At 41.3% G+C, this 24,444-nt stretch overlaps 1 protein-coding gene across 1 annotated transcript in view; it reads left to right on the top strand.

Moving 5' to 3' along the window:
- Nucleotides 1-18,316, top strand: part of LOC127867716 (uncharacterized) — a 56,712-nt gene extending 38,396 nt beyond the window's left edge. The window contains exons 13-21 of the mRNA XM_052409059.1: nt 329-7,185; nt 7,568-7,659; nt 9,471-9,680; nt 11,133-11,259; nt 12,363-12,508; nt 14,462-14,851; nt 15,116-15,285; nt 15,849-15,990; nt 17,093-18,316. Coding sequence (XP_052265019.1) covers nt 329-7,185; nt 7,568-7,659; nt 9,471-9,680; nt 11,133-11,259; nt 12,363-12,508; nt 14,462-14,851; nt 15,116-15,285; nt 15,849-15,990; nt 17,093-17,226 — 8,268 coding nt within the window. The 3' untranslated portion in view covers nt 17,227-18,316. The remainder of the gene's footprint in view (nt 1-328; nt 7,186-7,567; nt 7,660-9,470; nt 9,681-11,132; nt 11,260-12,362; nt 12,509-14,461; nt 14,852-15,115; nt 15,286-15,848; nt 15,991-17,092) is intronic.
- The last annotated feature ends 6,128 nt before the right edge of the window (nt 18,317-24,444 follow it).

Below are 24,444 nucleotides of genomic sequence, written 5' to 3'. Positions count from 1 at the left end.
CGACTAGTATGGGGCGAATAAATTGAACACATTCTCGTCTAATATTATAAAGTTAATTAATAAAAGCTCATATTAAGTGACATCAATAACAGCTAAACGCATTTGTTTCCTCTGTAATTTATAATAGATTGAAATTCTATTAAAAATGATGCAGTATATTGTCATTCCTGACACGAAAACATACTTAACATTTTCATATGAAAAACATATTATTCAACACATACAGTTCTACATGATTCCTATGACAGAATGGCTGCTATTCGATAATATCATAAACAATCCACTATTGGTACGTACCGAGTAATTCCCTCGTTACTACCTATTGCAGGTTTCCTGCGTTAACGGGCAGTGTCGCCGGCTCGGCTGCGGCCTGTGTAGAGTTTACGGCGAGGTGCACGAGGGAGACTCGAGCTTTCCGCTTATCTACGGTGGCATGAAGCTGCAGTGCCAGTGCTCATGCGACAGCGGATACGTGTGCCGCGGCGTCACCAATGAAATCGTGGTTCAGTGCGTAGGCGGAAGAGGGACCGGATGCCTCGTCGGTCGATGCCTTACATGTTCCGTCGATGGTCGAGAGTTCGCGGCGATGTCGCAGTTTCGGTCTAGGTACCAAGGGATTGATATCCAATGCACATGCGGGTGTGACGGAAATAGCTACTGCGTTGGCGTCACCACCAGTATCGAGGTGTCTTGCCGTGGCGGATCGTGCGTGAGAATCGGATGCAAGGATTGTTCAATATTTGGGAGACCTTATCTTGGCGGCGCTATGTTCGATATCATATATGGTGGCAACAAAATCACGTGCGACTGTGACTGCGATGGTGGATACGTGTGCAAAAGCGAAACTGGGGTCGTAATCGTCCGCTGCGTTGGCGGCATCGGAAGCGGCTGCCTGACCGAGAGTTGCAATCAGTGCGTCGCAAATAATAGGCGATACGATGGAGGTCAAATGTTCCGCATGGACTATAAGGGAATCGCCGTTGAATGCACATGCTCGTGCGATGGGTCTTATTACTGCACGGGAATTACAGAGATTATCGAGATATCATGCGGCGTTAACGGCGTTTGCCAACCGAAAGGATGTAAAACGTGCTCATTGTTCGGACGAGATTACGAGGGCGCCAGCCAATTCCAACTCGTCTATTCCGGCCTTGTGTTAGACTGCGAATGCGGATGTAACGGGGATTATACTTGCTACGGTGAGGGCCGAACTACGATCTTTCAATGCCGTGGCGGAATCGGAAATTGTATGACGCGGCAGTGCCAAAGCTGCCAGCTGGACAACGGCCAAACGATCCCCGCCTTTTCCGAGGCCACCCTTCGTTACAACAACTACGATGTGCGGTGCCAATGCGGCTGCGACGGGTCCGTATACTGTAAAGGCGTCAACACGGGCCTTATCCTGACTTGCATCGGAGGAAAATGTATCCCAATCGGCTGCTCCCCGTGCATGATATACGGTCAAAGGTTCGAGTCGTTTTCAATCGTGGATGTCGTGACTGCCGGCTACAGTGTGCGGTGCCAGTGTGGCTGCAGTGGTGGATACACGTGCAGCGGATCCGGGTATGAAATCCGATGTGTGAACGGAACCGGAAGTGGCTGTCTCGTTGACACCTGCCGTACGTGCTCGCTGAATGGGCAGACGGTTGCGGGAAAGTCGGTGTTTAAGTACCGCTACAACGGCATTGATATGTCCTGTACGTGTGGGTGCGACGGGTCTGTTTTCTGTAAAGGTGTTACGGAAATAATTGAGATTCGGTGCATCGACGGGAAGTGTTATCCCTTGAACTGTAGAACTTGCACGATTTTTGGTCAGGAGCGCGCGCCGTTTTCGCGGACAAAATACGTTGTACAGGGATTGGAAGTTGAATGCGCGTGCGATTGCGATGGCGGATACCAGTGCTTTGCTCAGGGAAAGCCGGTGCAGAAATGCGAATACGGACGCACGTGCTATACAAATACGTGCCGGGATTGCGTCGTCGATGGCGTCAGACGCAAGTTCGAAGAGAGCTTCCCGTACCGCTACAAGAACAAGATCGACATGACGTGTCGCTGCGGATGTGACGGAACATCTTACTGCGAGGGTGTCGAGGAAGTGATTTACGTTTCGTGCATTGGAGACACGTGCGGGCAAATTAACTGCGGAACTTGCAGCATCTTCGGACGCGACTACCCGGGCGATTCGGAGTTCGACATCGTTTACAAGGGGGTCACAGTGCGTTGCGGCTGCAACTGTGACACGAGCTACAGGTGTAAGGGGCATTCGGAGGAGTTTGAATGCGCAGCGGGGAAGCGGGGAGGTTGTCTACCGCAGCGCTGCCGAGTTTGCCGCGTCAACGGAAACAGTTATGAAGGTATGTCGTCGTTCAAGTACAACTATCAAGGCGTGGACATGAATTGCGTTTGCGGTTGCGATGGGACCTACGCGTGTAAAGGCGTGAACGTGGTGATTGTGATCGCGTGCCAGCGTCGCGAAGGCTGCAGGATAATCAGCGGTTGCCGCGACTGCGATATATATGGCGTGCGCGTTCCCGGAAACGGGAAAGGCCAGTTCCTTTACGACGGATACGAGATGGATTGTCAGTGCAAGTGCGATTCCAGCTACAGATGCCTGGGAACTAAGAACGAGACCATAGTAGACTGTGGCCCTGGAAGGAGCTGCTTAACGTCGTGTGGGAGTTGCCGAATTGACGGGCGCGATTACCGGGGAAACACGCAGTTCGACGCAGTGATTAAAGAGAAGAACATGCTTTGCCAGTGCGGTTGCGATGGGTCGTATCACTGCACTTATAAGAATGACGGCTCGGAATACATTTGCGACAAACGAGGCACTTGCACTTGGAAAGGATGCTCAACGTGCGTATCGGACGGTCGCCGTTTTGAAGCGTTTGACAAATTCGAGAAATTGTACGACGGTATTCGCGTAAGCTGCGGTTGCAACTGCGACGGAAGTTACCGCTGCACTGGAATTAACGTCACCATAACCATTGTCTGCACTGGAGAAGTTTGCCGCACGGAAGGCTGCAGGTCGTGTACCAATAACGGGCGTCATTATAACAACGGCGAGGTATACGAGGAAGCCGCCGATGGCTCGTATAGGAAGCGATGTCGGTGTCAGTGCGACGGAAGCGTAACGTGTGAAAACATTGTTCAACCTCAGTGCACGAACTGCGTCATTGATGGGAAAACGTACAAGGGTCACTCTCAACATCGCGTCTACCGCAACGAGGTGTCATTCATCTGTGCCTGCCAATGCAATGGGCAACACACGTGCGCGCCGGAAGAAGTCCGTAAGTGCCCACAATGTTTGATCGGTAATACAAGGTACGATGGGAACACCCGGTTCCAAGCTGTGCTCGAAGGCAGCCGAATGGATTGCTCGTGCGATTGTGAAGGAAGGTTCATTTGCACGGGCGATGGCCGGCAGTGTACTTCTGAGGCCGGATGTGTAACTGTGTGCAAACAGTGCACAATTGACGGCCAAGTTTTCCGCGGAGGAGCGACGGCGTCCCCACTGCGCGTGTTCGGCGATGACATGACCTGTACGTGCGGTTGTGATGGGGCATATGAGTGCAGAAGTCCGAAGAAGGTATGCACGCTTGCAAGTGGTTGCGTCAGCACATGTCAGGAATGTGTCATCGGAGGTAGAAGATATGAGGGAAATACCCGTTTCCAGGCTGTACTTGAAAGAAGCCAAATGGAATGCTCCTGCGATTGCGAGGGAAGGTTCGCTTGCACCGGTGACGGCCGGAGTTGTACTTCCGAAACCGGATGTGTTAGTGTATGCAAACAGTGCACAATCGACGGCCAGTCGTTCCGCGGAGGTGCCGCAGCTTTCGCTGCACGCGTGTTTGGCGATAACATGACCTGCACTTGCGGTTGCGACGGGGTATATGAGTGCAGAAGTCCGAAGAAGGTATGCACGCTTGCACGTGGTTGCGTCAGCACATGTCAGGAATGTGTCATCGGGGGAAGAAGATACGAGGGAAATACCCGGTTCCAAGCTGTACTTGAAAGAAGCCAAATGGAATGCTCCTGCGATTGCGTGGGAAGGTTCGTTTGCACCGGCGACGGCCGGAGTTGTACCTCCGAAACCGGATGTGTTAGTGTATGCAAACAGTGCAAAATCGACGGCCAGTCGTTCCGCGGAGGTGCCGCAGCTTTCGCTGCACGCGTGTTTGGCGATAACATGACCTGCACTTGCGGTTGCGACGGGGTATATGAGTGCAGAAGTCCGACGAAGGTATGCACGCTTGCACGTGGTTGCGTCAGCACATGTCAGGAATGTGTCATCGGAGGAAGAAGATACGAGGGAAATACCCGGTTCCAAGCTGTACTTGAAAGAAGCCGAATGGAATGCTCATGTGAGTGTGATGGCAGGTTCGTTTGCACCGGCGACGGCCGACGATGTACCTCAGAAACCGGATGTGTAACTGAATGCAAGCAGTGCACAATTGACGGCCAAGTGTTTCGCGGAGCAGCAACGGCCTTTGCCGCGCGCGTATTCGGTGAAGACATGACCTGTACATGCGCTTGCGATGGCGTGTACGAGTGCAGAAGTTTAACAAGGGTATGTACGCTTGCACGTGGCTGTGTGACCACGTGTCAGGAGTGTGCTATAGGCGGAAGACGTTATCCGGGCGGCAGCACCGCATTTGATGCGGTAATCGACGGAACTACCATGCGATGCAGCTGCGATTGCAATGGGGGTTACGACTGCAGGAGTCCTAACCGGCGCTGCACTCCGACCGCATGCGTTGACATCTGCTTCGCGTGTAGCATAGCTGGTCGCGAGTACGAAAGCGGTACGACGTTTGACGCTACGTTGGATGCCACACAAATGCGTTGCACTTGCGACTGCCAGGGTAATTACGAATGTAGAGGCTCTAACAAGCTATGTACTCCGTCAGGATGCGTAAGCACGTGCCAATCGTGCACTATCGGCGGGAGACAATACTCTGGCGGAACCACCTTCGATGCTGATTTTGATGGAACGAGAATGCGATGCAGCTGTGATTGTCTTGGAAGTTATGAATGTACGGGTGGTGACGGGCGCATCTGTACGACTCTTCGAGGTTGTTACAGGGAATGTCGGGAATGTGTCATTAATGGGCGGAGATACAATAGACCAGACGTCGAATTCCAAGCGGATGTTGGCGGCGTGCGGATGACCTGTCGCTGCGATTGCGTTGGGGGCTACAGATGCGTAAGTGAAGGCAGAGTGTGCACTGATCTCTCTGGTTGTACGGAAACATGCCCTGGTTGCGTGATCGAGGGACGCCGCTACGCTGGTAATACGCAATTTGAGATCTTCCACAGCTCGTACGGAATAAATATGCAATGCGCGTGTGAATGCGGTGGTAGCTATAAGTGCAATGGCACTAAACAGACGCAGAAATGTTTTGGCGACGGGTGTCCGGTCAATGGCTGCAATGAATGCGAGATTGACGGACGACGCTACGCAGGAAACTCGCGTTTTGAAGCCATGATTGATAATGTTCGCATGCAATGCACGTGCTCTTGTAGCGGAAATTACCGATGTGAAGGGAACGTCACCGATACGAAGTGCTACGGCACTGGGTGCAGCGAAGTAACAGGCCCGTGTGGACAATGCAACGTGCGCGGTAAATGGTACGCCGGAAATACGCAGTTTGCTGTGCTGAACGACGATGGCATAGTAATGGAATGCACATGCGAATGTAATGGACGGCATACGTGCGTTGGCAAGCGTTCGATAACTGTGTGCGACGAAAGTGGCTGTAAAAATACGGGCGAAAGCTGCCTGTCGTGCATCGTGGATGATCGCGAAGTACCTGGTAATACACGCTTCCAGCGGACGGAGCGCGGAATCGACATGGACTGCGTTTGTAAATGCACAGGGGAGTATAAGTGCGAGGGACGGCGGGTCATTTGCGAAGGGCCGAACTGCGGCACTTCCGGTTGCAAACGTTGCGTAATCGACGGAGTCCCTTACACGGGAAACACTCGGTTTAACTACAAGAAGGGAAACGCGGAACACCTGTGTACGTGTTTCTGCGATGGGACTCACAGCTGTACTGGATCCGGATTTGAGATCTCCTGCCTCGGTGGCGAATGTGCTGCCGACAAATGCAGGAACTGCGTCCTGGACAACACGGAGTACCAGCTAGACTCCCGCTTCCGGCTTCAGAAGGAGGGCCTGACGATGAGTTGCGTTTGCGAATGCGACGGCGCATATCGATGCTTCAGTATTTCCGGAACCTGTTTAGGAAAGGAGTGCGACAGCTACGGCTGCAAATCGTGCTCGGTCGACGGCCGCTCATACGCCGCCAATTCGGAATTTGAGCTAAATGGAAAAATGGTGTGCACCTGCGCTTGCGACGGCCAGTACAACTGCCGCTCCAAGCATTTCGCCGTCACATGCACTGGCTCCGATTGCGGAACGCAGGGCAGCAGCTGCAAACGATGCAACGTCGATGGCGACATTTACGAAGGAAACTCCCGTTTCCAGATCACCAAGTACGGACTGTTCATGCAGTGCGCGTGTAACTGCGATTCCACGTATACTTGCCGCGGCTATCAGATAATTTCAACCGGCGAGCGACCGGAAGAGGTTGGCTGCAGATCATGCGAGGTAGGAGACCGGAGAATCAACGGAAACACCCGATTCCAGATGATGGTCGACGGTGAGCGACAGGTATGCTCTTGCAACTGCAATGGGGAACACTCGTGTAGTACACCGACGTCGGAATGTCGCAATTGCTTTATTGACGGACGGGAGTACACTAGCAACCAGGATTTCACGTTAACGCGAAACGGAAATAACATCCGATGCACGTGCCAATGTAATGGAGATTTTGTCTGCGTCGGTCGGCGCATCGATAATACAGTCTTTGACGGATGTAGCACGTGCTCAATATTTGGGGTCACTTATAAAGGGGACACCCGCTTCACGACTGACGTTGGTGGGGTACGAATGTTGTGCGAATGTCAGTGCAGCGGCGAATACAAGTGCCGCGGCTACCGGACCGTCACCAACGTTCTTCTTCCGGCTGAAGTGAAGCCGACGGACACATGCACGCCGTGCTACGTTGCCGGTCAGGAGCGGCCCGGAAACTCCCGTTTCCAGATCCAGCGTTCGTGTTACTCAATTGACTGTATTTGTGGATGTGATGGAAACTGGGATTGTCCGCAGCAGGTTCCGAGGTGAGAAGCATTCTTTAAAGTGTAAGGTACTTCTATCGAAAAAGAAATGTGTAAAGTCATAGCTAGTGTAATGGTTTTATTTTAGAGTCCGTGCTAGTTTCGGGTATTGCACATAATTTTCTGAATTTCATGATTTCTCTTTGATTCTTTGATTAATTTTTGCGTTATGGTACTGTAAATTGTTATATTTATGTGTGGACTCTTTTAATATTTAGATATGGACCAGTGTAAAATGACCTTCGAAGACTATATGTTCCTTTAAATTTCAGCTAGGTTTGTATATAACATATATAACTCCTTCAGGGTTGCATATGAGAAACTTTCAAAAACAATATATAATACAAAGCTCGTACCTAAAAAGAGTTAAATATCTCTGTTTTAGGTACACATGCACCGGAAAAGAACCTGAGTTTCTTTCGGAGGCCAGACAGCGTCTGCGTTATAGCATAGCCGGAAGTCACGTTTACACAAGCGGTATGTTTTCTAATTTTGAATGTCATGGTAATATTGTTGATCGGAATTTGCTGAAACTGTTTTAAAGTCTCTATAACGCTCAAAATCGACGAAAATTTCGTTAAGTATTTCGTAAAATAAAGTTAACACCTTAACAATCAGTTTTCCTTGTAGCAATAGCCAAAATTTCAACGCTAGATGTGGTATGATTACATAGATTTTTGTAGAAACAAAATGCTCGTTTTTATTTATTTGTGGCCACAATTAATTCCCGCGAATATATCTTCATACGACACACGAACACCATGTTAGTGTTCATGTGTCGTATGAATAGATATGCAAAACAATAATAAAAACGAGCATTTTGTATCTACAAACATCTATTTTACCAGACCACATCTGGCGTTGAAATTTCGGCAATTACCATAAGGAACACTGATTTTCAATTGGTTAAGTTTATTTTACGAACAATTCTACGAAATGTTTGTTGATTTTGAGTAGTAATGTTACTTTAACCGTTTATGTACATGGGATGTGAATACAAATAACCCAAGTCCATTTGGTCATGTATTGTCATTCGAACTTAAAATACCTTTAATCGTTTTTAACAAGCGTATATTCATGTGGTACCAGTTCTTTCAAGTTAAAACTTTGTTGTACCTAGAGATTGCTTAAAACCTGAATAAATCTAAAGTGATATTATGGGCATTTTTCATTGTTGAATTGAGCTGAAAAGTATGAACTGGTCAACCGAGTCAGTTAAAATGTGGTTACTGACCTATTATCTGCAACTCATCCAATTGTTTATAAAAATATATTTTATATTCGATATCTTACGTGACTCACCCAGTCCTGTAAGCCGAAATGATCCATAAAACAAAATTGTGTCTTTGTGTCGTATACCACGAATCTGCACTAAAACTAAATTTAGGTTCACATTGAACATGCGTGATCAGTTGTCAAACGAAAGTACGGTTGATTGAATATTGAATATTATTTTTCTCTTTCCGGGATTTAGTATGTTGATGCTGCATTAACAAATATAAGTGTATATGAAGTAAAAACCCCAAAAATAAACAACGGTTGCGACAGACACCTATAAACTGTAAGATGCCCATGAATATCACTTTAATTGGCGCATATAATAAAACAGGTATATCGTAAACACTTTTCAAATTGAAACGTGTATTTTTGTTAAATACTTTCTACTAAATATATATGTTTTTAATTCCATGATCTATCCGCACTGTTCTAAATTATAGCGAGTGACATTCCGCCTTTAAGACTTTGACTTTGATACATGTGCAAGGGTTTAAATTAACGAATCAAATTTAAACTATTTTTCTATAGAGAAAGAAGTTGTTAATTTATTAGTTAACATATTCTGTTAAACAACTGAACAACAGCTGCAGCAAAATAAAGTATACATATGTGAATACCCGGTGATCTGCCGTTATCAATAAATGGGTAAAACAACCACTCTGGTTATAAGATCTTTTTTCCGACTCACAATCGGTCTAATCAACATATGTATTGTCTCAATCAATCGACTAGGGGTAGACAATCGCCCCAGCAGTTCTGACGACAAATATAACACCCCGCAACTAAGACGATTTTTATGAAGACTCTCAATTGCTCGCTTTAGCGTCGTTTTACTGATATAATTATAATGTTTGTCATGATCATTTGACCAGTTGCACGCGCCACAGAGTAACAGTCGATAAAAATATATGATCTTTAATGAAACTTTTTCTACTTATCTACCAAGTGCCTAGAGCATTCATATTAGCTTGGTTTAACTGTATTTGTATTTTCTTGGTAACCTGGAGCAGGTGCGCGCCCAAGCGGTCCAGACACCGCCGTAATCTTCGCCAACGAGGAGTTGACGGCCACGGAGTTTGGCGGTCGCGGCAGTACCGGGTGTAGCGGCCGCTGCTACATCAACGACCAAGAGTACGCGGCGAACGCCGTGTTTGTGCTTCAGGACGGCTGCCTGCGTTGGTCGTGCACGTGTGATTGTAATGGGCAGCTGAACTGCACGAGTAAGTTTCGCTAAATTTATGTTTAACCTGTGGGTCAGGACTGTTCCAAATCCTGACGTCACAGACCATGACGGCATATTATTGTCATTATACTTGAGTTCTACAGTTCCGTGGTTAAAAACGATCAATTAGTGTCATTTAATGACACACTTAAAAGTGTGTCTTAATCTATTGGCAAGTCCCTTTAATACTGATTAAATATATACTCAGAATTTCCGAAACTTTGGTAACCACGCTCTTGTTCGAAGTTTCACCCAACGCTTGCAAGTAATTATAATTGATACGCTGTGTGCTTTTGAAAATATTTTTGTACCCCGATTAGCCTTTCATTTTTCAAAATTAAAATATTTTTTTGTATTTGTTTTTAAAGCTGGGTTCCCACTGCCGATCAGATCAACTCGATCAAGCCCGACCAAGCGTTCGGGTACTGGGCTGGTTCGGTCGGCATGAGTGGTCGGAGGCGGTCGGGTAGGTCGGCATTGGTCGGGCTTCCTACCCGATATTTTTTGACATGTCATCAAATATCGAGTAGCGGTCGAGTAGGAAATGAATCGAGAAGCGCTCGGAAAGTGGTCGTGTATTAGTCGAGTAGAAGATCGAGTTGATCGTGAAGCAATCGTGTGGCGATCGGATTGACATCTTTTACACGATGTGTACCCGATCCGCTCGACCTCTACCCGAGTTTTTTTTAGATCGCAACACGATCCACTCGACCTCTATTCGAATTGATGTACATATTTACTAGACTGCTACCCGACGGCTACTCGACCGTACACGACCACTTCCCGATTGCGTTTCGACCATACACGAGCTCATGTGCTTGTCTCTCATAACCTTCATAGAATCGGACGCGTAAACATCCAAAGATGCCAAGAAAGGGCACAAAGGCGACTGATACTGTTAAAACAAGCGGTAAAAATCTCCATGATGATTAAAGTGATTAGAGAACAACGATGTTTAAAGTTTTAATTCTCAAAGTTTCAATACACGACCGTTCGCGACTTTGTACGACTGTTGTACGACCATCACGATCTGGTCGTGTGAAGATCTGGTTGCGATCGAGCTGAGGTCCACTTGGTCGAGCTGAGCGTGTATAGGGCTCGCGTATAGGTCGAGATGATCGAGCGGAAATCGGAAAGATGGGTGAGTGGACGTCGAGAATGAGTCGTGTATGGGTCGTGTGTTATCGACAAGAGGTCGAGAAGAAGTCGTGAAATACCCTTTTTAGTCGAGATTGGTCGGGTTTGGTCGGGAAATTTCGGTGATCGGGATGATCGAGTTGATCGGATCGGCAGTGGGAACCCACCTTTATGCACGAAATGAAAACAGTTACATTGCAAGTGTTTCTTGCCTGTTCTGCTGTAACTTCTTAGCAGATTTAGTTCACACTCTTGTATTTGTTTTCTTTGGAAGCGTCGTTAGCATAACCACGTGCATTTATTTCCATTGAAGATGTAATTGGCACTGACTGCACGGGTACGCTCGGGCCCTGGGACCATACCCAGTGTAAGCCCTGCACTGCGTTCGGAGGTACCCACGCACCCAACCAGTGGTTTACTGCGAACGACACTTGCTACAGGTATATCAATGCTTTCACTCTTTTGTTGAGATATTTGTTAACGCCCTGCTCTGCGTTAGAAGGTACCAACAAGGTACCAAGGTACCCCCCCCCCCCCCGCTGATACCCCCCCTCCCAAAATTGTCCATTAGTTATTATATATATCAATAAAAAAGATAATTTGTTCGACTAACTTTTGTGTCTTGTTATTTTGTATAACTGATCGACAATTTTGAGAGTTTTGGGAGGGGTTTAGCAGCTGGGGGTAGGGGTTTAGTAACTAATGCCGAGTGCCTGTGGTTAAATCAACCTTCGCGCTGTGTATTTAACCCAATTAATGCCTAGTGGATTCTCCCATCCTTTTAAATTGGATCAATTTATTTCCAAAATCAGGGATTTCTAGTATATTATTTCTATATTTAGAATATTTATTACAGAAATTCTTTAAGCAAACAGCGCAGACCCTGATGAGACGCCGCATCATGCGGCGTCTCATTTGGGTCTACGCTGTTTGCCAAGGACTTTTTTCTAGACGCTAGGCATAAATGGGTTAAGTTGTACCGACGTGTGATACTTGCAACAGGTAATTCGTGTTTATATGCTAGTGCGTGATATCCATCCGATAAACCAGTGGTGTTTAAATAAACGTCTGGTAATTGTTGAAATATTATTTAAATATATACTCTGCGCTCCGTAGGTACACAGCTCTGATCCCTTTGACCTGTTACTCGTTAACTGCATCGCGTAACAAAACAAGAACTAAAATTTAAAAAATAAAGCACACAAACATGAGGCAGATACATTGAAATCTTTTCATAGAACATAATTATTATACTTCAAACAAGTTCACGTTTAAAAGTACAATTTTAATAGTGTCCTTATGTTTTAAGTTAAGGATAATGCACGAATATATCAATGTTACATGTTTTCTTATTAAAATTGTGAATATTCTTCAAAAGTGAAAAGTACACATGTGCTGAGGTTTTCATGAATCGAACAATATATAAAAACAGTAATTATATTAACTATACGACATTTTCAATGTATTCAAAGAGATATAACTCGGTTTCATTTTTTTTCCAAAATCACAAAGTATTAACTGTCCGCTATCGTTTTGTGTTCAGGTATCGATGTATGTGCTCCTGTGACGGGACCTTCGAATGCCCGCCCCGAATGACCGTTCAAACTTGCGACCGTCCCGACTTGATCTTTGACCCGGCAAAAAACACGTGCCGGAAATGCGTCATCGGTGAAAATGAATATGCATTCGGTAAGTATTTTAATTTGGAATGTCAATAAAATCGATGACCTGCAATTCTACACTTACAACTCTCTCACGTAGTAGCATCGTTCTTATTAGAATGTGCCAAAGTTCAGCTTTGTACATCTTGTAGCTTCACGGATCAAACGGATATAATAATGCCCGTCATGAATAGAACTAGCCCCAGTAAATTGACTCTTATTTTGAACGTGTAATGGACATGCACAGACGACAGATCTTGGATTGCGCCATCTATTGAAATGATTTCACCAAGTTGTATTGGGTAAAACAGAGTCCACTAGGAAAGACAATTTAAAAATCCCACTTTTTTCTTTTTGTATTTATATTGAATATGATATATTCATAGTTTGGTTATTTATATTCAAACGTTTATTTATTAAACATATTTAACATAAAACTCACCCAGGTTTTGGACAAGGGACACAAATATTCTTGATACACTACCCATCAATCAGCACACACATATTTGTCTAATTAAGATCAAATCGAAATACTTTTCATTACATGTGTATATTATTTTTATATAGTATGCCCTCCTGATGCTTGGTGCACACATTCGTAGATCGTTTCCTTCGCATCAAAAGCAATGTCGTTGTTTATAAGCCGATTAAATACGATATGCAAAGAATATTTCATATTGCAGTTGATTGATTTTAAGAATAAAAACATCGAGATAAATAATTCCGTGCTGAACAGTCGAAACAATCAAACATACTATTTTGATTAAGACGGCTGAACGTTCACAAAATGCTTTTCAATACTTGTAATATAGTGGTCTTTCTAAACAATTAATGTAATGGCATTTGAAGTAGATACATTCTTCTTTTGTTACAAATTCAGTATATCGCATATTATTCAAAATAAGAAATTGTACAGATAGTGAACTGTCGCAAGAAAGGCATTTTGTACATTTTCAAGGTCAGTGGAAAGATATGTAAAAACTTCGATTTTTGTTCGTGATAAATGGACTCAATATGCTAATATCAATCGCCGCAGGCCAAACTTCGAACAAGTGACAATATAGCCGCGTTGTGCAAAAATTGGTCGTATGTCATATGTGGCCAAATTAGCTCCAGATTGGCCTGCGTTTTCATGGAGTCTATTAACCCATTTATGCCAAGCGTCTAGCAAAAAAGGCCCTGGCAAACAGCGTAGACCCAGATGAGACGCCGCATGATGCGGCGTCCATCAGGGTCTGCGCTGTTTGCTTAAAGGAATTTCTGTAAGAAATATTCTAAATATAGAAATAAATATACTAGACATCTTTTATTTTGGAAATAAATTGATCCAATTTAGAAGGATGAGAGAGTCCACTAGGCATAAATGGGTTAAGTGTGGTCTAATCTCTGCCATTGCTACTCCTCATCAGTGTATACGAATGCTGACGCATATCCGTATTGTATTTCGAATAATTATAATAATAGTTTTATGTTACCAATAGTGTGGTGTTGTGAGAAAACTGAGCATAATGCATGTGCGTGAAGTGTCGTCCTTGATTAGCCTGTGTAGTCCGCACAGGCAAATCAGGGACGACACTTTCCGCTTTTATGGTCTTTTTAGTTTCAAGGAAGTCCCTCCTTACCGAAAATCAAGTTTAGTCGGAGAGTGTCGTCCCTGATTAGTCTGTGCGGACTGCACAGGCTAATCTGGGATGACACTTTACGCACATGCAATAATCCCAGTTTTCTCAGAACGCGGCTCAATATTTCGGCCACATTACGCACCCGACGCCCGTCTTATTTATATTGAAAGGCACATTAAACTTGTCCTGTTATTTTAAGAAGTACTATTTCTAAGTATCGACTTTTATCACTATTTACTTTCATCAAATATGTTTGTATCACTTCAATCTTTCACAACACACGTGTTTAAGTAAACAAATCTGTTGTGACTTAAATTTGGTCTTTAGATCATTATACGTGTACCTTTTTCAATTTTTAGGAACCAAGTTCCAGCACGTGGACGATTGCAACCAATACGAATGCACGTGCAAATGTGATGGCTCGTACAGCTGTCCCGGCTCCACCGCAGTCAGGGTGTGTAGAGCAGGTAGTGGTTCGGGCGGCCGGCCGGTAAGCACCGGAGGCCTCCCGGAAATTCCAGTGAGCACCGGTGCGGATTCTGGAAGGACTTTCATCGCGATACGGCCGTCTGGTTTCGGACGCTCGTTTTCTGCTGTGGAATCCGGGGCAATAGGAGAAACGTACACATCAACCTATAATAGCGGCAGCGTAGCGGCCGGAAGTGATGGTCGCAGTGGGTTTTTCACCGAAAGTCAGGTTGCAGGTGGCGGGGGCGGTAGCGGTTCCAGTAGTAGTGGAGTCGGAAGTGGTAATTGGAATGATCTATAGTAACGGAAATTTCAAATTATAGCTGAAAAGGCCACACAAATTGTGCATGTTTCGTTTCTCAAAGAAAATAGGTGAGGTATGATGGATTTCTGTGCCACATTTTTTTTTGAAATGAAAAGTAATGGGAAAAATCGGTAATAACCTTTAACATCGTGTTTTTGCGAGGTACAAATATGGAAACGAACATGTAGCTGTTTCATATGTTAAGTTCGTGCGATTTCGATGCGCACTCTTTATGTTAAAGGGACTTTTCATGCAAGTGGAAGCGGCGGTGGATCTTCGACTTTTACATCCCGTACTCCAAGCCCAAGGGGCGGCAGTTATGACGGTTACACACGAGATTCCTCCCAATCTGGAAGTAGCGGCGGGAGTGTAATGCACGATGGATGCGAAGAATGCATAGTCAACGGAGAGGTTGGTATATAAAAAGGGTGAAAATTAATTTCATTCATGAACATTCAGAAATATTATCAGTTGAGTAATTCCTCATGTGTCAGCTTGTCTTATACAAAGAAGGAATTTGTAAAACAAAATACTAGTTAAACGACCTTGAGTCGCCCCGTGGGTGGTCTATGCAAGTCGTCTGGCGGCTTAAACCGGTCCAAAGGTTCACCACACCTCATTAAGTCAAGCAATATCATTGTTCAGGCACGTACACAATTAATAACATATTGATTACACAAGAATAGAAAAAAAACTAACAGTTAGTTTACCATGACAGTACTATAAAGTACCGTCTTCTTTAAAATACAAAAAGGAACAAATGTTACATTTTATTTGAGAGTTAAATCTCCAACTCGCTCGCTCAAACATTCGGACGATTTAAGTATTTCCAGCTGCATGAGATACAGTAACTTTCATAGCGATACAAAAGCGTATACCTTCGGAACCGGTAGGTAGGTACTAGATCTGAAGCCCACTGAAGGCCTGTTTTTCTAGCTAAGGCTGCATTGATTCTGCGTATCGATTGTTTCCAGGTGCTGAAAGGCGGGCGCGATTTCACGTTCAGAAAAGATTGCGTTGAACACCTGTGCGAGTGTTACTGTAATGGAACGCACTTCTGCGACCCGGCAAAATCCGTCAATTTCTGCGAGGAGGACCGTCAAACCGAGGCACTGGGTAGGTTATACATTACTATATAAGTAATAACTAACTTGACGTCGACGTACAGTCTTTTGGTATGTTGCACTTAACAATATTTAGGGCAACACAAAACCGCAAATCGCAAAACAGAGGCTAAGCGTATTTTACACTTAACGATATTTAAAGCTACACGTAACCAAATATACACGAACAAATCTATGTGATGGGTAGGCTACACTATACTATATTTATGGCAATCACATACTACTATAGGTTAGACTACAACTAAATGAGTCGCGTTCTGAGAAAACTGGGCATAATGCATTTGCGCAGTGTCGTTCCAGATTAGCCTGTGCAGTCCTACAGGCTAATCAGGGACGACACTTTACGCCTAAATTTGATTTTTGCTAAGAAGAAACTTCATTTAAACGAAAAATGTTATAAAAGCGGAAAGTGTCGTCCCTGATTAGCCTGTGGGGACTGCACAGGCTAATCTGGGACGACACTTTACGCACATGCAGTATGCCCAGTTTTCTGAGAACGCGACTCCATTGTTCAGCAATCGAGGATCGCCATACAGTGTCTCGGTATAGGTTTCGTATACTTGATTTTATTCAAGTTTGCACACACATTGTTAAAACTATGACTTGCCTCTTCAGATAAAACTATGACTTGCCTCTTCAGATAAAACTATGACTTGCCTCTTCAGATAAAACTATGACTTGCCTCTTCAGATTGTGCAGTATTTTCTATGGACGTATCTGACAATAAGTATGCAGTACTATAATAACGAAAACGTAACTTAAATGTTTTGGCTTTTGTTTTGATTGATCGATACGACGCCAAATGTGTTCACGTTTATTTGAATTTACTATACACGAGCTCTCTCCGAATTCACTAAGGATGCTTACTAACAAAAATCTTCTACATCCGTATGCAAGATTCTTTCTTTATACTATGTGCATGTTAAAGCTTATTCAGCGAGTAAGCGAAAACACAGATTAATGTTTAAGCTATTAACCTGAAATTCCAAACCATGGTCGAAACGAAAAAGTCGGGTAAGTAGAAAACTGACAACTTTGTTACGCCTTAAAACCGAATGTATGTAATAATTGATCTTTTTACCGTGACATTTCAGGCTGCAAGGTCGGTAACCGCGTCTACAAGACCAAACTCTTCTCCTATGTAGAGGACTGCAAGAAGCACGTGTGTCGCTGCTATAGCAACGGGTCACACATATGCGACCAAAAGAAAATGCGTGTGGTTTGCTGATTTCGGCACGAAATTCTGATGCGCTGATTAGTTTACGGAGATCTGACGTGCTGATTTGGGCGCAACATTTTAGAGTGCGGACATTGGCGCAACATTTTAGAGTGCGGACTTTGGCGCTAACATTTTGATGTGCAGATTTCGGAATTTTCGAACTCCGGAATGATGTAAAAATTGTATTTTAATACTATTTTAATGTTTTTGAATCGTGTTATGTAAACAATATATATATACTTCAAAATATGGTAATTAGTGCGCATTAAGCGGTACTTCATGAACGCACTAAAGGAAGAGGAAAAGACGACTTTTCATCAGATGCATTTGAGAATAGTTCAGGAAAAACATCTCTGGTTGAAAAGAACAATGTTATGTTAGTAAGGTATTTAGTGCGACAATAAAATATATTTACCATTTTACGCGTAAGGTAATTTTCCTAATTATAATATGTTTATGTGAGTGTAAACTGCAGTAGAGGCACATTTTTCTACACACGGTTTTGTTATTCTTTTAAGAAAAAAACAACAACAACAGATGCAATCATGACTGCTATGTTTAAAAACGTATGCGATATTCGTAATATAAAAAAATGAATATATTGAATAATGAACAACAGTAAATGTTATAGATTATGTACTAGATGCAATATTGACCCATGTTCACGAAGGCATGTAAAGGGAAAGAAAGAATCAAATGAACACTTTAAGAAGTTACACTGTTTGTTATGGACTTCACAAATCATATTTTAAGCAAATTGTATTTTCATACATGTTTTAAGTGTGGCTTAAATTCAACAGATGTAAACGTTGAATTTATTACCACATCACATTCTCGTCACATGTTCTGTCAAATTAATGATTGTTTCCGGTTATGGAATGTGCAATACAATCGTATTATTCACAACCAATTAACAACTAATGTAATAAGCGACTCATTTCTTAAGTTGTGTGTAAAGATGTTGATTTGTGAAAATATAATTGTACACTGCTGTGTTGAATATAAACTATATTGCCATTTAGAATCGATTAGTTTCATAGTCAGAATTGTTCAGTATACGTGATAAACACAAGACTTGAAATAAAGAATTTTCTATTTATCAGTTTTGTTATGATTATAAGCTTGCGCCCAGGTTCTTTTTTTAGTTTATAAGCTTCGGTTATCTCAGCGTTTCATTAGTTTAGCGTTTTTAACTACCTGTACTCTTTAACCATATGTCATGTATGTCAGAGCGTTTTACTTTTTGGGGTAGTAATAAATACGTGTGATACAATATGGTAAAATGGTGGGTGAACTTACTCGTTAATCGCCATGGTGCAGTATATTTATATTAAGTTGGAAATTAAGCTTCAAGACTAAGCGATTACATTCATTCGGCGAATGTCAGTGCTAAAGTTGAAAAAGCGAGATTATACGATTTTTTCAAATATTGATGAATTTATATAAAATGTGTAAAAAATACATATCTCAATATAAATTAAAATAAAAGTTAACAAGAACATGTGTTGCAAAATGCGAAATAAGCCCGATATTTAATTCAGAAATTGAAAACGGCTGCACAGCCGAATTCGCCAGCATGTATACCATACATGTATGATGTGAATCTAAACTTAGTTTTACGGTTTATTTGAATTCCTGCAACGATATCTATTCATGCGACACACGAACACTAACTCCGATTCTAATACAAAGACGAATACTTCGGTTATTGTAGGAAAATATGTACGTCACAATCGGCTCGGGGCGTTAATTTGTCTTTGCTGCATTTTATGAAATTCGGCTTTAATGTATAATTTTTCTTGCCTATTTTGTGTTATTGTAACATATTTTATCAATATATTACAATTAAACACATAAAAAAATCGTATAATCTCGCTTTAACGCGGCTGCAAAGCATTTCAAACATTAAGTGACGCATGTAGAAATTTGACTTTAGTATCTGCAGTGTATGACGTTGCAGATTATTAGAAGAGCAAGGGATGGAGACAATTTATAATTGAACATAGCAAGCTTAACCGGAATGAGAACATTTTAATTAATGCACGTTTTTTAAGCAATAAGTGGAACGCGCGCCTGTAAAATCGTGTGGTCTTTATACATCTAATTACATTTCAAGAAATCATAGCATTTGATCACGTACAAAGGCGTCAATACAGTAATATTGTTTTGGGTAATGACAATGGGAAACAAACACATTTTATCATGCAGACTTCGCCTCTGGACACTGCGCTGTCTTATAGGCTTGGATAGAGAAATTTGTAAATCCGCATACTCAACTGTAAATATCAAAAAGATAACTAAATGCCTGACAAGACAACGCACCCAAATATTTATGTTCCTTGCGAATTGTTTATAACGGCGATTGAAGTGTATCTTGCATACAATCTACATATGGTGAGAAGTCAGGGGGATGCTCTAGGTCCGAATGTCTTCGGGCTGTTCTCGCCTTGTTTTATAAGTAGATAAAAATGTACGGCCGCTTTTAACTTTGTTTACGGTTCATTAACGGTATATTAGTTAGTGCAGAAGTAAAGGTCAGTTAACTGATGAAGACAATTTATTAAAAAGATGAAACAGGTTAATGATGTACAATTAAATCCATACATTACCTTCATTGAATTGAAAGCAACCTAACGTGCACACCGTTCTCGTTATTATTTCATATCACCACTGATACGAATTTGTAAAACATAATCAACAATGGATAACATCAATTATTTACTTTTACAACAATAAAACATAATACCAACAACAACATGAACACACGAAATTTCGTGGTAAATTAGATTTGGCAATTGTTTTCACTTATTTATGTTCGACACGCACTTTATTACAGAATAAACAATTGTATGAATTTGGTCAACGGTAAATGCAAGCGCATATGGGTTTTTCATCTTAAAATACACAACAAAAAGAGGCGTAAGTGTTTTTGATCTAAGGACGCCAAATATCTTGTCCATGTAAATAAAAAGTATTGAAATAAATAAGATCGCCAACAAACTGTTTTAAAGGTCATATACAGAACATAAACAAATTACTTAAAATATATATATATATATATATATATATATATATATATATATATATATATATATATATATATAATGACCATCTCAAATGATGATTGTATAATAAATATTTCAAATGATCAAGTAAACCTGACCCAAAGTTTAATTAACTTTGGCCTTAATTCTGGAGTGTTTTGTTTAATCAACCAGAAACGGCGTGTGATCATCAAGCGGTCAATCGGAAATATCGATGTACAATCTGCATTTCGCCGGTAAATATTAAATATTTTTCATTTTCTGGTTCAACAATGTTTTAAAACACTTTCTGTGTCCGGGATAGATTTCGAACAGCCGTTGTGGTTTGAATTTTATTTACCGTTAATTACGTTACATTATTTTATGTGTCCGGTTTAGAATTCAAACAGAGGCTGTGAGTTGGATTTTATGTATGTTAAATGATGTTACGTTGTTAAACATGCTTTAATTGGACATTCTTAATCTAGGTTTGTAAATTGTCGTTCAAGCGTGTGATAGGTAATCAGTGACGATAACAACGACGACGATCGTGATGAAGAAATTGTTTTTGATAATGATGATGATGATGATGGTGTTGTTGTTGTTGATGATGATGATGAAGATGATAATGATGATGATGATGATGATGATGATAATGATAATGATGATTATCATGATAATGATGATTAAAACCCATGACTGAGACGTCTTTTTCACGCGTGTAAACAAAAATAGGATATCATGTCTAAAAATCATCGTGGACGTAGTTCGTGTTTTGCGTCTTTTTTTACCACACTATATGTTTTCAGGCCATTAATACTCGAATGAAACAAAATGACGATGTACAAGAAAATATTCATATTTCATCTGATGATGATCGTGCAGAGAGTTGCTGTTTCGGGTATGTACTTTGTACGAGCGGGTCCAGTGGCTCAATTAATCTTTATCTTACAAACCGTTCACTCCATTTTTTTTAACCCAACTGAACGTTCTACTTCATATCAAACTAACCCTTATCAAATAATCAACATGAGTTGGAAATATATTAGCATAATATGAGCATATATTGTTGTTTATTACAAAAACATTATTCTTAAGTGTTTAAAGTTAATTAATTTAACTTGATCCAAAAGATGACAGACTTAAGCTTCATTGTTCTTTGAAGTTTTTATTAACTCGGTCATGTTATCCTGTATATACAAAATACGAATTACTACGGTGGCACTAAGGTGACACCACCGCTCGAAAAAAGACGGGATTACAGAACTTGTGTTTTCCGCTCCAAAAAAGACGGGAAAACAGATCTTGTGTTTTCCGCTCCAAAAAAAGACGGGAAAACAGAACTTGTGTTTTCCGCTCAAAAAAAAAAATAATAAGTCGGGGAAACACAAAATAAGTATGTTTTCCCGTCTTTTTGTGGAGACGGGAAAACACAATCGCTATATTGTGCGCACAAGATAATCGGCCAATCACAGACGCGCATTATATTGAGGGAACAGGATACTATTTTGTTCCCTCAAAATAATCAGCCAATGAAAACGTCCCTAGTATCCAGAAATTTTAGCAGCGGTCAAAGACAACTCTACCAAGGACAACACTACTTCTAAATTTCAAAGTCAGCTCCAATTCATTGAAATAGCCCAGTATGAGTTCAACTCGATCTGTCATTTTCACGAAATTTTAAACAATAGTGAATTTAATGGATGATCTAATGCAAGGATTTTGATGAGCCGATTAATTTGAGGTAACAAGATAGTTTCTTGTTCCCTCCATATAATTCGCGTCTGTGATTGGCCGATTATCTTGTGCGCACAATATAGCAATTGTGTTTTCCCGTCTCCAAAATAAAAGACGGGAGAACATACTTATTTTGTGTTTCCCCGAGTTCTTTTTGGAGCGGATAACACAAGTTCTGTTTTCTCGTCTTTTTTTTTGGAGCGGAAAACACAAATTCTGTTTTCCCGTTGTTGTTTTTTTTGAGAGGTGATATCACCTTAGTGCCACCGTAGTTACTTATATTTGACTTTTCAAAACTTATTTAGATGCTCAATGTTAAAGCCTCTATAACGCTCAAAATCAGCGAACATTTCGTAAAGAATTTCGTAAAATAAAGTTTAAAATAAAATAAACACCTAAACTATCAGTGTTCCTTATAGCAATAGCCACAATTCCAACGCTAGATGTGGTATGATTACATAGATTTTTGTAGATACAAAATGTTCGTTTTTATTTATTTGTGACACAATTAATTCCATTTAAATTTCCCGCGAATATATCTATTCATACGTCACACGAACACTAAAATGGTACCATGTTAGTGTGCATGTGTAGTATAAATAGATATCGTTGCGGGAAATTAAAATGGAATTAAATATGCAAAACAATAATAAAAACGAGCATTTTGTATCTACAAACATCTATTTTACCAGACCACATCTGGCGTTGAAATTTCGGCAATTGCCATAAGGAACAATGATTTTAAATTGTTTCGCTTTATTTGACGAAATATTGTGCGAAATTTTCGTTCATTTTGAGTAGTAATGGTACTTTAAACTCTCATCTATTTTGCCTTTCTTGCTCATGGTTGTATTAACAATATATGAAAATTCAACAGCGAAAAGACACTATATATTTTTTGTTACTACACTGCCATATTTGGAATATTTTTTAGTAATTATTATAATATTGAAAGTGATAAAGTAAACAAAATATAACAGCCTGAGTTCTTAATACTGGACGGAACGTCTAAAAGTAAAAAAAAAAACACTTTCATGCCAACGCAGGCTTTTCGATTTTCATTGCTGATAAAACGCTGTGTCGGTTATACAGGTTTTTGCTAAATTATTGATACAAAGCGTTACAAGCGCTTTATTATATCCTTTTAAGATGGATGATAAACAATAAACGAACATCTACTTTTACAAGTTTTCTTATTCAATAGTGTTATTTTGCGTGTTTGAATTTAAATCTTTGAACAAGTCAATTTACAAAAAACAAAAGTGATGCATATTATTCATCCCTATTCTTAATTTGTATTACCAGGTGAATATTTAAGAGCAACGTTTCACGTTATTTTGACAGGCCAGGACTGTAATAAGCCAGCGGATTTGTACTTCGTGATTGACGGCTCTGAAAGTGTGTCAGACACGGACTTCAAGACCACGAAAAACGTCTTGGTAGAGGTAACATGTCTATTTTTTTGCAAAATCATGTTTGATAATAGTTTACAATAAAACTCATAATTTAAGGAGTCTGCTAATTACTTCGAGACACACAAGAACGTATTGGTAGAGGTACCTTAGACATGTCATGCATATTTCTACATCGGTATCGCCGGTCAAACCAAAACAAGAAATGTCATTACAAAACACAATACGGCCTTGGAATTAACAATAACATCATGTTCGTCCTAAATATTCATCAGCAGTTCACAGATAATAGGGTACGTGTTTTCTGCATATAACTATAGCACGCAATCTAGGAAAAAAACTCATCTTAAACAGCTACGTCCAAAAACGCAATAAGGACGTGAACGTCTTGGTAATAGTATCGAAAATATGTCGGGTTACATTTATAATAAACCATTTCATTGTTTCTTTCGTTATTATGTGTATCGTCTGTATACTACCAATTATTTATTTGTTTTATAAATTGTGTTCTGATTTTTAAGGGACACGTGCACGAATCAGCAATATTGAACAAATAAAAAAAATCACAATAGATGGCATAAAGTATCTGCACACATTATATTAAACGATGATTGAAAATATGGATTTGTTTACACAAGGCTTATCATAAATTGACATAGCATAATAATGAACAAAAATATTCGGTTTGTAACTTCACCAATATTAATTGAAAATGCATTGATTACTGACAATACTCCAAACTAGCCTTTAATTTTTTTAATGGCCCAGAGGTAGCACATTTGTGTTGGCTCTCAATGGTTCTGGGTTTGAATTCCGATGGAAGCATTTTTATTCAACTTCTTCATTGATTATTTTTGAATACACAATTGAAGATTTGATTAACCCGCTAATTTTGGAAAAGTACCTTTAACTTGAATATATGTGTCATGTGATAGGTGTTACGATCATTCAACGTCAGCAAAGATAACGTCCACGTTGGCGCGAACGTATTCGGGCGGACCGTGTACGATCGCATTGTCCTGTACGGACCGTCGCGTTCTATGTACGTTTTGTTT

This window comes from Dreissena polymorpha, chromosome 2 (assembly GCF_020536995.1).
Source record: "Dreissena polymorpha isolate Duluth1 chromosome 2, UMN_Dpol_1.0, whole genome shotgun sequence".
In the NCBI taxonomy this organism is placed as follows: domain Eukaryota; kingdom Metazoa; phylum Mollusca; class Bivalvia; order Myida; family Dreissenidae; genus Dreissena; species Dreissena polymorpha.
This window is presented reverse-complemented; position numbering and strand designations above follow the sequence as displayed.